The 13,213-nt window shown below is 46.0% G+C and overlaps 1 protein-coding gene and 1 pseudogene across 1 annotated transcript; both read left to right on the top strand.

The window, feature by feature from the left end:
- Positions 1–332: 332 nt before the first annotated feature.
- On the top strand, positions 333–2,809 carry LOC119335275 (ervatamin-C-like). The gene is made up of 2 exons (XM_037607446.1): positions 333–842; positions 2,039–2,809. The coding sequence occupies exons 1-2, from the start codon at positions 359–361 to the stop codon at positions 2,629–2,631; spliced, it is 1,077 nt and encodes a 358-aa protein (XP_037463343.1). The 5' UTR covers positions 333–358; the 3' UTR covers positions 2,632–2,809.
- Positions 2,810–8,210: 5,401 nt separating this feature from the next.
- LOC119335184 lies at positions 8,211–9,630 on the top strand (annotated as a pseudogene).
- The last annotated feature ends 3,583 nt before the right edge of the window (positions 9,631–13,213 follow it).

Raw genomic sequence — 13,213 nt, 5'->3', positions numbered from 1 at the left:
AAGGTGGTGGGCAAACCGGTACATTGCAGTTGGCATATATACAGTACTTCTATGTTAGTGTGCACGGCAAGACAACCTAACGAACCAACACCATTTCGTGTGCCAAGACAGATGCACATACGTATGCACAGCTGCATGACGAGACCAAGAGAAAATGTGGCTCGTTACCATTCCTCTACGAGCTACGTATCGCCAGCGCCTGCAACATGTGCATTGCATGCACTCGTCTCCGGCCGATGAGCTCATCCCCAACACCGGCGAAAGACATGTCCCCGCGCTCCATCGGCGAACGCTATATAAAAACGTCTACACATGCATGTTTGAGCACAAGTCGGTGTGTGTAGATCGTTCGGTTCATATGGCTTTGTCCCCCGGCGCATGGCCGGCGATCACTGCAATCTTGCTGGTGCACGGCCTGTTCGCCGCCTTCCCGGCGGTGTCGGTCGACATGGGCGACATGCTGATGATGGACAGGTTCCGCGAGTGGCAAGTCACGCACAACCGGACGTACCTGAGCACGGAGGAGAGGGTGCATCGCTTTCAGGTGTACCGCGACAACATGGAGTACATCGATGCCACCAACCGGCGTGGTGACCTCACCTACGAGCTCGGCGAGAACGAGTTTGCCGACCTCACCCAGGACGAGTTCCTGGCTAGGTACGCGTCGTCCTACGAAGCTGCCAGCGATGATACGGGCATTACTTTGCCTGTGGGCGGCGGCGACGCCGAGCTGTGGTCATCCGGCGTCAACGATGGTAGCTCCTTGGAGGCTCCGCCTCCCAGCTGGGACTGGAGATCCAAGGGCGCCGTCACACCGGTCAAGTACCAAGGCGCAGGATGCGGTACGTAAAGATAGATCCCCCATCTGATCCATTTCAACTTTATCCAGGGACGAAGCTAGAAAAAATGATCACTGGGTCCAACCAATGCCAACTATAGCACAGGCTATGGCGTGACTCACGCTGAGAACAATATAAAGAGGAAAACCCAAAAATATGCCCACCATAACATAATAGAAATAACATCCAAGGGTAACATTTTTTTGCGTCGAATATAGTAGTTTTATTAAAAGATTATCACGGTGGTACAGTCCGCCTGTAGGCAAGGGTGAAGTGCAACATAAAGAGTGAAAATATGCAATGAGCCAATGATATAATTGGTATCATAATAGTAGTAGTACCAATATTTGATGTGTGATCTTGCCTTTGTCCAACTGGCTTTGAAGTCCCTGCTAGATCAGTCTCTGGTGCCGTTCGTTTCAGTAGAAATCTGTCCATATCCTTCTAGTCCTAGCCTCCTAGCTGCAGCAAAAACATAAACCTAAACTTAGTAATTAGCCATCCGGAGAGAATGAGTTGTTGGTGCGTGAGACCAAGAGAAACTGAAAAAGATACTGGCGTACCTGCCTCAGAACTGCCGACGAGGAGGGCATGTGCCAAGTGGGCGGGAGATTAAAGATTATGCGGCGGCGGCGGCCGGCTGGCCGGCATCACCCTTGGAGATTAGGGATCGCCTTGTTTGTCGTCGTTGGAAATTGGGGATTAGGGATGGAGAGTTGGGGTGGGGAAAAGAATAGGCCAAGGCGATGAGACGGCGACCTGACGATGGCGAAGAGACGAAGAGGCATGTGTCGGCTGGCTGTTCACGACTTCGCGTACATCTACAGAAATTGGAGACCAAACGTCAACGTGTACGTGTGTAAAGACTTGTAAGCCTAAGCGGCTAAGCCACGTCTTATGCATTGGGCCTTGTGTGCTGGAGCTATACGCCACGATAACTTTTTTTTTTTGCTAAAATTTACGGATGCTATGGGCTGAGACTGAACAATTGGACAATTAGCTGGTGGGCTGGGGTCAACTAATTTTTTAGGCTGGGGTCAAGAGCAACTTTGATGGGCGTACTAGCTTCAAATACTGGAAGGCATTGGGGTCAATTGACCCCAGTGTCCATACTAGAGCTTCGTTCCTGACTTTACCTTGTTATAACTATGCACGATGGTTAAGCATTGACTATTTTGTCCCTCGATGAATGGATGCAGCTAGCTGCTGGGCGTTCGTGACGGTTGCTACGATCGAGACTCTGAACTGGATCAGGACGGGGAAGCTGGTGCCTCTCTCGGAGCAGCAGCTGGTGGACTGTGACCAGTACGACGGCGGGTGCAACCGCGGGTCCTTCCACAGGGCCTACAATTGGATTGTGGAGAATGGCGGCCTCACCACGGCAGCGGAGTACCCGTACACGGCGGCGAGGGGCGCCTGCAACCGCGCCAAGTCCGCCCATCACGTTGTCAAGATCCTCGGAGGCGGCGTGATCCCGCCTAGGAACGAGCCCGAAATGCAGGTCGCCGTCGCCGGGCAGCCCGTCGGTGTGGCTATCGAGGTCGGCAGCGGCATGCAGTTCTACAAGGGCGGCGTCTACTCGGGCCCCTGCGGGACAAATCTTGCTCACGCCGTCACCATCGTCGGTTACGGCGTCGACGCCCCTACTGGGGCCAAGTACTGGCTCGTCAAGAACTCATGGGGGCAGACATGGGGTGAGAGCGGCTACATCCGCATGCGTCGCGACGTCGGCGGCCCGGGGCTCTGCGGCATCGCGCTCGACGTTGTCTACCCAAAAATGGCGAAAGCGTGAATGTGAATGTACCTATGTCATGCATCTGCATGCGTATCTTCCCAATTAAGTAAGCTCGCCTACTGGGATTGCTTCAGGACCACCCGTTATTGTTTGCTGAACTTGCATTCCTTCAATACCTCATGCGGCAATAACACTATCCATCTAATGAAGACACTTTGACATTCATTACTCTTCAGTAATACTCCCTCCGATTCCTATATATCTAAGGGACTACATACGGAGCAAAATAAGTAAATCTACACTCTAAAATATGTTTATATACCTTCGTATATAATCTGTATTGAAATCTCTAAAAATACTTATATATAGAAACGGAGGGAGTAATTTGAGGTATGATAGGATCAACTTTGATGGTTATAGCCTTAGATGGTTATATCCTTCGCCGATCACATCACTCCATGCAAAAAAAAACACGTGTAAGAGGCAAACAAGCCACCACGTCACTCCACCTTCACATATGCTAAAAATATATCCTTCGCCGATCTTGTTGATAATAATTGAGATTAAAAGATAATAATGGTACACACAATATAGTAGCGTACAAACAAGTCCACCAATGACACGTGCAATATGAGTCTAACATAGACACTCATCTAAAACTAGACAACGTACACACTAGAAAAAGAAAAGACATACCTCCAGGTCATTCCATTTTTTGAGATGGGCAGCCAGGTCTTTCCAATGATACGTGCAATATGAGTCCAACATGGACACATATCGAAAGTAGATCATGTACACATCAGAAGAAGAAAGAAAACTTATGAGCAGATCTTTCAGTGAAAAAACACGTGTAAATCGGCGAACCTACAAGGAAATACTTCAAAAGAAAGTGTAGCCTCAGTTCTTCCTCAAAAAAAAAAAACTCTAACGATGAGCATATTATGCCGCCGAGACATGGAAACGGCCGCCATGCTTCCAAGACGCTTCAAGGATGGCTTGATGGCCTGAAATGGAGTTGGATGGGTACGTTTACGGTGGGAGTGCTTGCCGGCGTGCTCCTTTGTTGAGGCATGAGGCATGGTGGAGTTCTAGGATGTCAGGAAGAAGCGTCGAGCTAGTGCAACAGTTGTGCATGACCCGGCCAATCATGGAGGTCGCTAAGATCATGGCCGCAAGTTTAAAGCACCACGCTGAGACCAACTAGGACGTCAACCACGACCGCATAGCCCACATAGATTGCGACGGCGCATGTGACTAGGGATGCACCAACTAGATCGCGGAGATCGCCTATTGGTGACCAGGTGCTTCGTTGGCCGCCATGACCGCAGCCGGCACTGTGGGCAGAACGGCATGCTACTTGGCCGGTGTATGTAGCGGTTGTTTGGTAAGTTTACCTAAGGTTGTCACACATAAGGTTAACCAAGTTTGAGCAACTTAGATGGGTATTTAGTTCAAGTCATATCTTAGTCAAGTCACACTAGGGCAAGCCACGATTGTGTTGGATTTTGGTCTTGACAAACAACCAAGAGAGAGGAAATCAATGGGATATGGCTCACCACACCCCACGGAAGGATGCACTGCGGAGGTGCCAACCAACAATTTTGGGTTTGGTCCCGACTCTCTGGCACCTAACATATAAGGAGAAGTACCCCACCGGTTTATACAATAGATGGGGTTCCCTCTAACCGTTGATCCTAATGTGGTCCTAAGAGATGCGAAGACCATCCCCAGCGCCAGCCACCGCAAGGTGAGTGCTGACAGCGCTACTGCTGCCAACGATGTCTCCCTGCTCCAGCTCTTTTCCCCGGACCATATCTCCATGTTGCTCGAGAATGCAAGGTGTAACCATAAGCTACACAAAGGGTGCATCAAGCAGAAACAAGGCTTCCCTAAATACCAGTAAGAAATCCCAAATCTCTTTGTCATTTGTACATTAGGTGTTCTAGTGCTACACCAGTACAGAACCTCCTTATTAGCGGTGTGCTAAAACCCTTACTAGCGCCATGCAGCTCACACGCTACTAGTATCGCACTGCTGTTAACTAGTTATGTGAACGCCGCTAATAACAAAATACTAGCGACGTGCGCACCTCGCACGCGCTAGTAACCCAATTACTAGCCGCGTGAATCTTCTCTTACTAGTGGGGTGATTAACGAGCTGCTCGACTCATGCTGATTAAGGCTAGGCTCGTTAAGCTCGTCTGTTTAACGAGCAAAAAACCATGTTTGGCTCTGTTCGTTTAAAGCACATTAAGCTCATAAGAGCCTGCAAGTGCTCATTAAAGACTACAATGTATGGCCTACAGGATGAGGGTGTATGTGTAACCTTTACAAAGGAAGATGGTGACCGAAGGAAAAAGTGCATTAGTTTGTTGCCTCTTATGGGTTGAGATGGGTGCTATAACAATTTCATTAAGAAAACCTAACTAAATAAATGGAAAATGGGAATTAATACAATTCTTTTTCTCTTCAAATCCAATTTTTTTTCTCTTTTTATACATAGGTTGTCGATTCGGCATTGCTTAAAATGGGTAGAGTGCCCCCTTTTTCTAGTAAATAGTTTGATCCATTTTATCGATATGAGTTTTCTATATCAGATAAATTTTATATTAAGCTAGACTGGACTGTTTTCATGGGTAAGTTATGCTGGCTTCAACCGCAACATTTTTCTAGAGGAATGTGTCTAGCATTTTTAAGAGAATCCATGCAACATCCACATGGTGCTAATACAGAGAAGGGATAGAAGCATGAACGGAATGTTTTTTCCATTATAAATATAATGGCAATGGTGGGTAATTTTTTTACTTGAAATCTTCTCCGATGACTACATAATTTTGGTCTATCAAAATAAATGGTCGGATGTTTCTATTTTATGATAATTTCTAGCCTTGTTTTCTGGTGACTCTGTCAAGTACTTACACCTTTATGAATAATATGAAGCACACATTGACGCTAAAGTGGCAAGTTTGCCTTTCTTATGCCAGTTATGATATTATTGTAGTAGGTGGCATATGATTATATTTGTGACCAATGTTGTTCATAATCACGTGTTACACTTCATTAAGTTCTTTTTCATCTTCTGCCCCACAGTGATGTGAATTAGAGCGAAAATGTATGCTTGAAGAGATTAGACTCTGGAGCATAGTATATGTTATATGAGAATAAAGTAATCACTGGGAACTTGAGCCTAGGAACACAAATCTTAAAGATCAACTGACTATCCATGAGATGTTTATTCCTACGCATCAGGTGGATTGACGATTATGAAATCACTAAAGCAACACCTATTCTTCACCCTCATCATTTCCCTATGATAAATAATGTGTGTGAATGTTCATCTTATTGGCTTGCTGCCATGTGGGATGAAGGCTATGAGCCCTTACCGTGAATGAAACTTTATATAGTTTCCTCAATGGGTTAAATATGGTAGGCTAAAATGGTTTACAAATCCAAACATGACTCTGAGGGAAATCTTGAAAGGTTAAAATGATTGAGATTTGTGGTGTGACATATTTCCTGTTGTTTGGACTAAGGAATTCTCAAGATGTTTGTGTTACCATCATGACATGCACTTATGTTGACTTAATTAAGAATGTTTATCTGGCTCAACCAAAAGGTTTCATGAAAGAAGAAAAAATAACATACGACATGCTGTCCGAGGAAGTTATTTTTTGATAGAAGACATGTGTTGAGACTATGTCTGGGGTGTATGTTCTCTGCCTCATGTAGATGAAAGCTCACTGGCTAAACCATGAGCTTTGAGTTCAAAGGATCTTGGTGTTATCTTGTGCATTAATTGTATGGAGGTTCATCGATGGTCCAAAAGGAGTATAAGTCCTATTATGATTACATATGTGGACATAATACGAAAGACATACATTATGCACAAGTACTCTGAATCACCTGCTCCTAAACTTCAGTGCGATACAATTGGACATTTGGGTATCCAAGGAACGAATTATAAATTGATCAGATAATGTTGGTTTCTTATGTTTCATTTGTCAAAAGCACCTTAAATATTAAGCATGAATGCACTCTCTCATTTATAATTAGGATACTTGACAAAATTGTGTTTAATCGACACTGGACCATTGGAAAATGTCGTCAAGGTTTGCAATATATGCAAGGCGATGAATATTACATGCTCATTTATAATGAGTTTTGTAACGTCATAATTGTGGGTTACTAAGACATTGTTTTGGTGAGGTATGTGGATATTAATAATTCCATGCCATGTTACGTCTACACCCTCACACAAGGAGCTTTATCATGGAAAAGCTCCTAAAGGACAACCACGACATCATCCACAATGCAAACTATTTCTGGCATGTTAGAGGCTACTAAGCATGTTATATATCGAAAGAATATTAGTTCCGAAGCTAAGAGTGATAGACATCAACTCCAAACCACTCACTGCGATTATGATCACACAATCCTCTATGTGAGTAACAACAAGTCATTCGGCCTAGCCAAAACCGTTGACATTATGCTCCATGTTGTGAAAGATAGAGTTCAGGATCAAAGATATATAATATTTAATTTATATAAGTTTTGCAATTCCTCTCTTGGAGACTTACTACCCATTTTTTATGGTTATGTTGCCGACATGGGTTTGTAAAGCCTTTTAATTATGGAATCTGGACCTTTAAATACACCAACTCCCATAAAGAGGTATGTTTTCCATTTCGAGAACCGCCGTTCAGTGGCATTTCATTAGTCATTGTAACACTTTACTTGGATGTGTTCTTTTATTGAGAGTGGGGTTATGATGTTTGTTAGTCTTTCGATCAAGGGGGGAGAATGTTTGATTTTGATCTTGGCTAATAATCAAGATAGAAAGTCAATGGGATGTGGTCCACCACACCCCATGTACGGAGGCACCGTGTGATCGGAGGTGCGAGCCAACACTTTTAGTTTTGGTCCCAACTCACCTAATATTTTTTTTGAATTTTTCAACTCACCTAATATAGAAGGAGAAGGACCTCATCAGTTTAATCCAGCGATTTCTACACGGTAGATGTGGGGTACCCTCTAACTGTGAGAGGCGAGGACCATCTCCACTGCCAGCCGCCGCAAGAGTGACAGCGGCGCTACTGCTGCAAACGACGTAACGCAAGGTGTAACCATGAGCTACACAAAGGTTGCATCGAGCAGAAACAAGGCTTCCCTCGATATCCGTAAGAAATCCCAAATCTCTCTGTCATATTCTGTGAAGTTTGTCTCTAAAGATTAATACTAACAGGCTGACGACGTGTTCATCGACAGAACTGGAAGGCGAAGGTGCACTAAGGTGGTAGACAAACTGGTACATTGCAGTCGCCACTCATATGTTGGCTAGTGTGCACGGCAACGCAACCTAACGAACCAACACCATTTCGTGTGCCAAGACAGATGCACATACGTATGCACCGCTGCATGATGAGACCAAGAGAAAATGTGGCTCGTTACCATTCCTCTACGAGCTGCGTGCATCGCCAGCACCTGCGACATGCATTGCATGCACTCGTCGCCGGCCGATGAGCTCATCCCGACACCGGCGAAAGACATGCTCCGGCGATCCACCGGCGAGCGCTATAAAAACACGTCTACACGTGCATGCTTGAGCACAAGCCAGTGTGCGTGGATCGTTCAGTCGACATGGCTTTCTCCCCAGGAGCATGGCCGGTGATCACTGCAATCCTGCTGGTGCACGGCCTGTTCGCTGCCTTCCCAGCGACTTCGGTAGACGTGGGCGACATGCTGATGATGGACAGGTTTCGCCAATGGCAAGCCACGCACAACCGGTCGTACCTGAGCGTCGAGGAGAGGCTGCGGCGCTTCCAGGTGTACCGCGACAACATGGAGTACATCGACGCCACCAACCGGCGTGGCGACCTCACCTACGAGCTCGATGAGAACGAGTTTGCCGACCTCACCCAGGAGGAGTTCCTGGCGAGGTATGCTTCGTCCTACGATGGCGCCGGTGATAATACGGGCATCACAATGCCCGCCAGCGGTGGCGACGCCGAGCTGTGGTCGTCTGGCGGCGAGGATAACTCCTTGGAGGCTCCGCCTCCGCCTAGCATGGATTGGAGGGCCAAAGGCGCCGTCACGCCGCCCAAGTCCCAAAGCTCATCATGCTGTACGTAAAGATAGATCCCTAACTTGATCCAGCATGGTTTTCACTTTAAGTGGGATTTTCATGACATTCACTGAATTTCATTGATTTCACTAGTCTTTGAAATATTTGCCTTTCGGCCAATATATTTCAGCAATTTCAGTAGTACACATGAAAATCAAATATCTATTTAACTTTAAGTGAATATTTCGGCCTTTTGGCCTGAACGCAAACCGAAATTCACTGAATTTCAATGATTTCGGTTGGTGCTGAAAGTTTTCTGAAACTGAAGACCTCCCCGTTAAACCTTAGCTTGTGATTTGTGAAGCATGCACAGTGATTAACCATTGTTTTGTCCCTGGATGAATGGATGCAGCCAGCTGTTAGGCGTTCGTGACGGTTGCGACGATCGAGACCCTGAACTGGATCAGGACGGGGAAGCTGGTGTCCCTCTCGGAGCAGCAGCTGGTGGACTGCGACCAGTACGATGGTGGGTGCAACCGCGGCTCCTACAACAGGGCCTTCAAGTGGATTGTGGAGAATGGTGGCCTCACCACGGAGGCGGAGTACCCATACACGGCAGTGAGGGGCGCCTGCAACCGCGCCAAGTCCGCCCACCACGTCGTCCAGATCAGCGGCAGCGGTGTGATTCCGCCCAGGAACGAGCCCGAAATGCAGCGCGCCGTTGCCGGGCAGCCCATTGGCGTGGCCATCGAGGTCGGCAGCGGCATGCAGTTCTACTGGAGCGGCGTTTACTCGGGCCCTTGCGGGACAGCGCTCGCTCACGCCGTCACCGTCGTCGGCTACGGTGTCGACGCAGGGGTCAAGTACTGGATCGTGAAGAACTCGTGGGGGCAGACATGGGGTGAGGGCGGTTACATCCGCATGCGCCGCGATGTCGGTGGCCCGGGGCTCTGCGGCATCGCACTGGACGTCGCCTACCCGAAAATGGCGAGGTGAATGTACCTACGGTGCATGCATGCGTACGTTCGGAATTAAGTACGCTCACCTACTGTGAGGCAGCAGCATCGATGTACTTCACCGTGTGTAAGTGTATTGTAACGTATAGTATGTATCATCGTCGATTCCACCGTAATACAACATACAGAACTACAGATCATCGTCAATTCCACCGTAATACTACAACATACTGTATGTGGTGCATTGTACGTGAAACCATATATCACGCTCATTTTTTTTTCGCATTTGCTATTAATTGTTCATGTGGGTGCAATTATTTTCCGCTGCGTCAGCCGATTTTGCAAGAAAGCAAGATGCAGCCCCGAGGCTGAGAAGGGGACGCTGCGACCAACCGCGGTGTGCCCGGCGAGCCCGAGTATGGAGCGAGGGTAGGTGGAGACCAGACAAGATGGACTCTGCCAGTGTTGTTTGCTTAAGTTTATTTGTTTGAATTGAGATGGAGACCAGGCAAGAAAACTACTAGATCTTTGTGATGTATGCACGGTGGTGTGCCAACAAGACGGCGGGGTTGATGACGCCCCGTAGTATTCGGCCTTGGCTTCCACGACTGCCTCCTCGGCAACCACTTTTTTTTCTTCAAAAAGGGGCGCTTTATTACTTAAAGGATTTAAGTATTACACTCGGCCTCTGTATAACTAAGATGCACACAGTCAAATAAGATCCTCTCACATAAAATAAAAATAAAGAGGCGAATTACAACGAAACATGTAGAGTCCGTATAACGCCTAATGTGGAGGGGGGTCAATCCTTAGATCATGCTGCCACCCATGTTGGGTAAAAGTATCCCTCGCCGTAGCCTCCAATCGTGTACACACCTCCGTAAACAAGTCTCGATTCTTCACGCGTTGTAAAGAGGACCATAAACGAAGAGTCCCGGTACATCTGTAGATAACCTGCAACAGAGAAGTACTTTTATCGTTAAAAACCTTATCATTTCTACATAGCCAAAGCGACCAAATAACGGCAAGCGCTCCCACCCTGAGAAGAGTTCTAAACCTGTGATCAATCTCATGTAACCAGTTGCCAAATACATTAGCAACACTACAGGGAGGATACAAGCCAGAAGCTATTTGGATGACTGACCATATAGAACGAGCCAATTTGCATTGGAAGAATAAATGTTTTATTGTCTCCCCATGGTGACAAAATACACATTGCGGGCTTCCATGCCAATTCCTCTTAATAAGGTTATCTTTAGTAAGAATGACTCCGCGACGAAGATACCATGCAAAGATTTTATTCTTAAGAGGTATCTTCATCTTCCAGATCTTCTTGTTATTAACAACTGGCACATCGGACTGGATTAACGCTCTATACATAGAATCCACTGAGAATTGTCCATTTCCATGGAGGTTCCATCGGAATACATCAGACCCATGTGACAATTGCACCGTGGACAACTGTTGGAGCAGGATATTCCACGAATGGAGTCTGGGTCCAATTAAGTCTCTTCTGAACGTCACATTTGGCGGAAATGATTCCATTACCGTGGCGATAGTATCACCTTTGTGGCGCACAATGTAGTATAGAGCCGGATATTGTTCCCGGAGTGTGGCATTTCCTAGCCACTTGTCCTCCCAGAATCTAATTTCCGAGCCGTCCTTAATCGAGAAGGATCCATAGCAGAATAAATATTTCTTCGTAGCCATTAGACCTGCCCAAAAGTGGGAATCCCCAGGCTTCCAATATACTTGGGATACCGCCTTGGAACCCACATATTTCCTCCTTAGGAGGGTTTGCCATACACCATATTCCGTTAGTAATTTAAACAACCATTTGCCGAGGAGGGCCCTATTCTTAACCTCAAGGTCATGAATGCCCAACCCGCCTTGGTCTTTGGGACGGCAAACCACACTCCATTTAGCCAGTCGATATTTCTTTCTCTCGCTATCTCCTTGCCAAAAAAATCTTGATCGGAAGTAATCCAATCTATGTAAAACTCCTTTCGGTAACTGGAAGAAGGAAATCATATATAGTACCATATTACTAAGTACTGAATTTATGAGCACCAATCTTCCACCCAGAGACAGCAGTTTACCTTTCCAACTGCTAAGTCTTTTTTGCAGTCTCTACTCAACGTGTTTCCATTCAGCATTTGTGAGTCTCCGATAATGTATCGGTATCCCCAAGTATGTGATCGAAAACTGACCCAACCCGCATCCGAACAGTTCAGCGTACAGGTGGGCCTCGTCTTGAGCCTCGCCGAAGCAAAACAATTCACTTTTATGAAAATTGATCTTTAGACCCGAGAGTTGCTCGAATGCTGATAAAATCAGTTTCAGATTTCTTGCTTTCTCGAGGTGATGATCCATGAAGAGAATCGTATCATAAGCATATTGAAGTATAGAGACCACCATCAACTAGATGATTTACTACCCCATCAATTTGGCCATCAACCTTGGCACGCTCAATCATGACCGATAGCATATCCGCCACTATATTGAATAGCATGGGCGATATCGAGTCACCCTATCGCGATCCCTTCTTTGTTTGGAAATAGTGTCCAACGTCATCATTGACCTTAATGGCAACACTACCTCCAGAAACGAAGCTATGGATCATCGCACGCCACTCTGCAGAAAATTCTTTCATTCTGAGAGTCTGTTGGAGAAAAGGCCACTTGACTTTGTCATAAGCCTTTTCAAAGTCTATTTTGAGTACCACCCCATTTAACTTTTTCCGATGTAATTCATGAAATGTTTCATGAAGGATAACAACTCCATCTAGGATGTGTCTGCCTTGCATAAAAGCTGTCTGTGAAGGCCGAACCACATGTTCAGCAACCGAATTCAGCCTAATAGTCGCAACCTTCGTGAATATTTTAAAACTAATATTAAGGAGGCAAATAGGTCTCTATTGTTGTATCCTTTCAGCCTCATTAACCTTAGGTAATAAAATAATCTCACCGAAGTTTAAGCTAAACAATTCTAGTTGGCCAGCATGTAGGTCGGTAAACAAAAGTAGGAGATCCGGTTTGATGACTTCCCAGAATTTCTGATAGAACTCAGCGGGAAAACCATCCGGACCCGGGGCTTTGTTATGCTCCATTAGGAAAACCGCCTTTCTAATTTCCTCCTCGTAGTATGGGGCTATTAGAAGGTTGTTTTCCTCATCAGAGACCTGAGGGATGTCATCTGTTCGGGTCTCATCCATCGAGAAGTTTCCTTCCTCTAGGGCTCCGAACATATTTTTATAATAATTAGTGATATAAGATTTAAGTTGCTCATGCCCCTCAATCACTCCCTCATCCTGTTGTAGGGAATGAATAATTTTCTTCCGGTGTCTGCCATTGGCGACTCCATGGAAATATCTAGTATTCGAATCACCTTTCAGGATAAATTGAGAGTTAGAATGTTGGTACCATTTGAGTTCCTCTTCACGCAACATGTTAGCTATCTGTGCATTCGACTGATTCTTGATCTCGATTTCATGCTCAGATAGAGGTCTAACCTCTGCTAAAGCTTCTAATTCATCAATGATAGATGAAAGACGAAGTTTCTCCTTTTTTAGGATACCCACCGTATGCCTGGCCCAACCACAAAGGAATTTACATAATGCACGC

This window comes from Triticum dicoccoides, chromosome 1A (assembly GCF_002162155.2).
Source record: "Triticum dicoccoides isolate Atlit2015 ecotype Zavitan chromosome 1A, WEW_v2.0, whole genome shotgun sequence".
NCBI classification, from domain to species: Eukaryota; Viridiplantae; Streptophyta; class Magnoliopsida; order Poales; family Poaceae; genus Triticum; species Triticum dicoccoides.
This window is presented reverse-complemented; position numbering and strand designations above follow the sequence as displayed.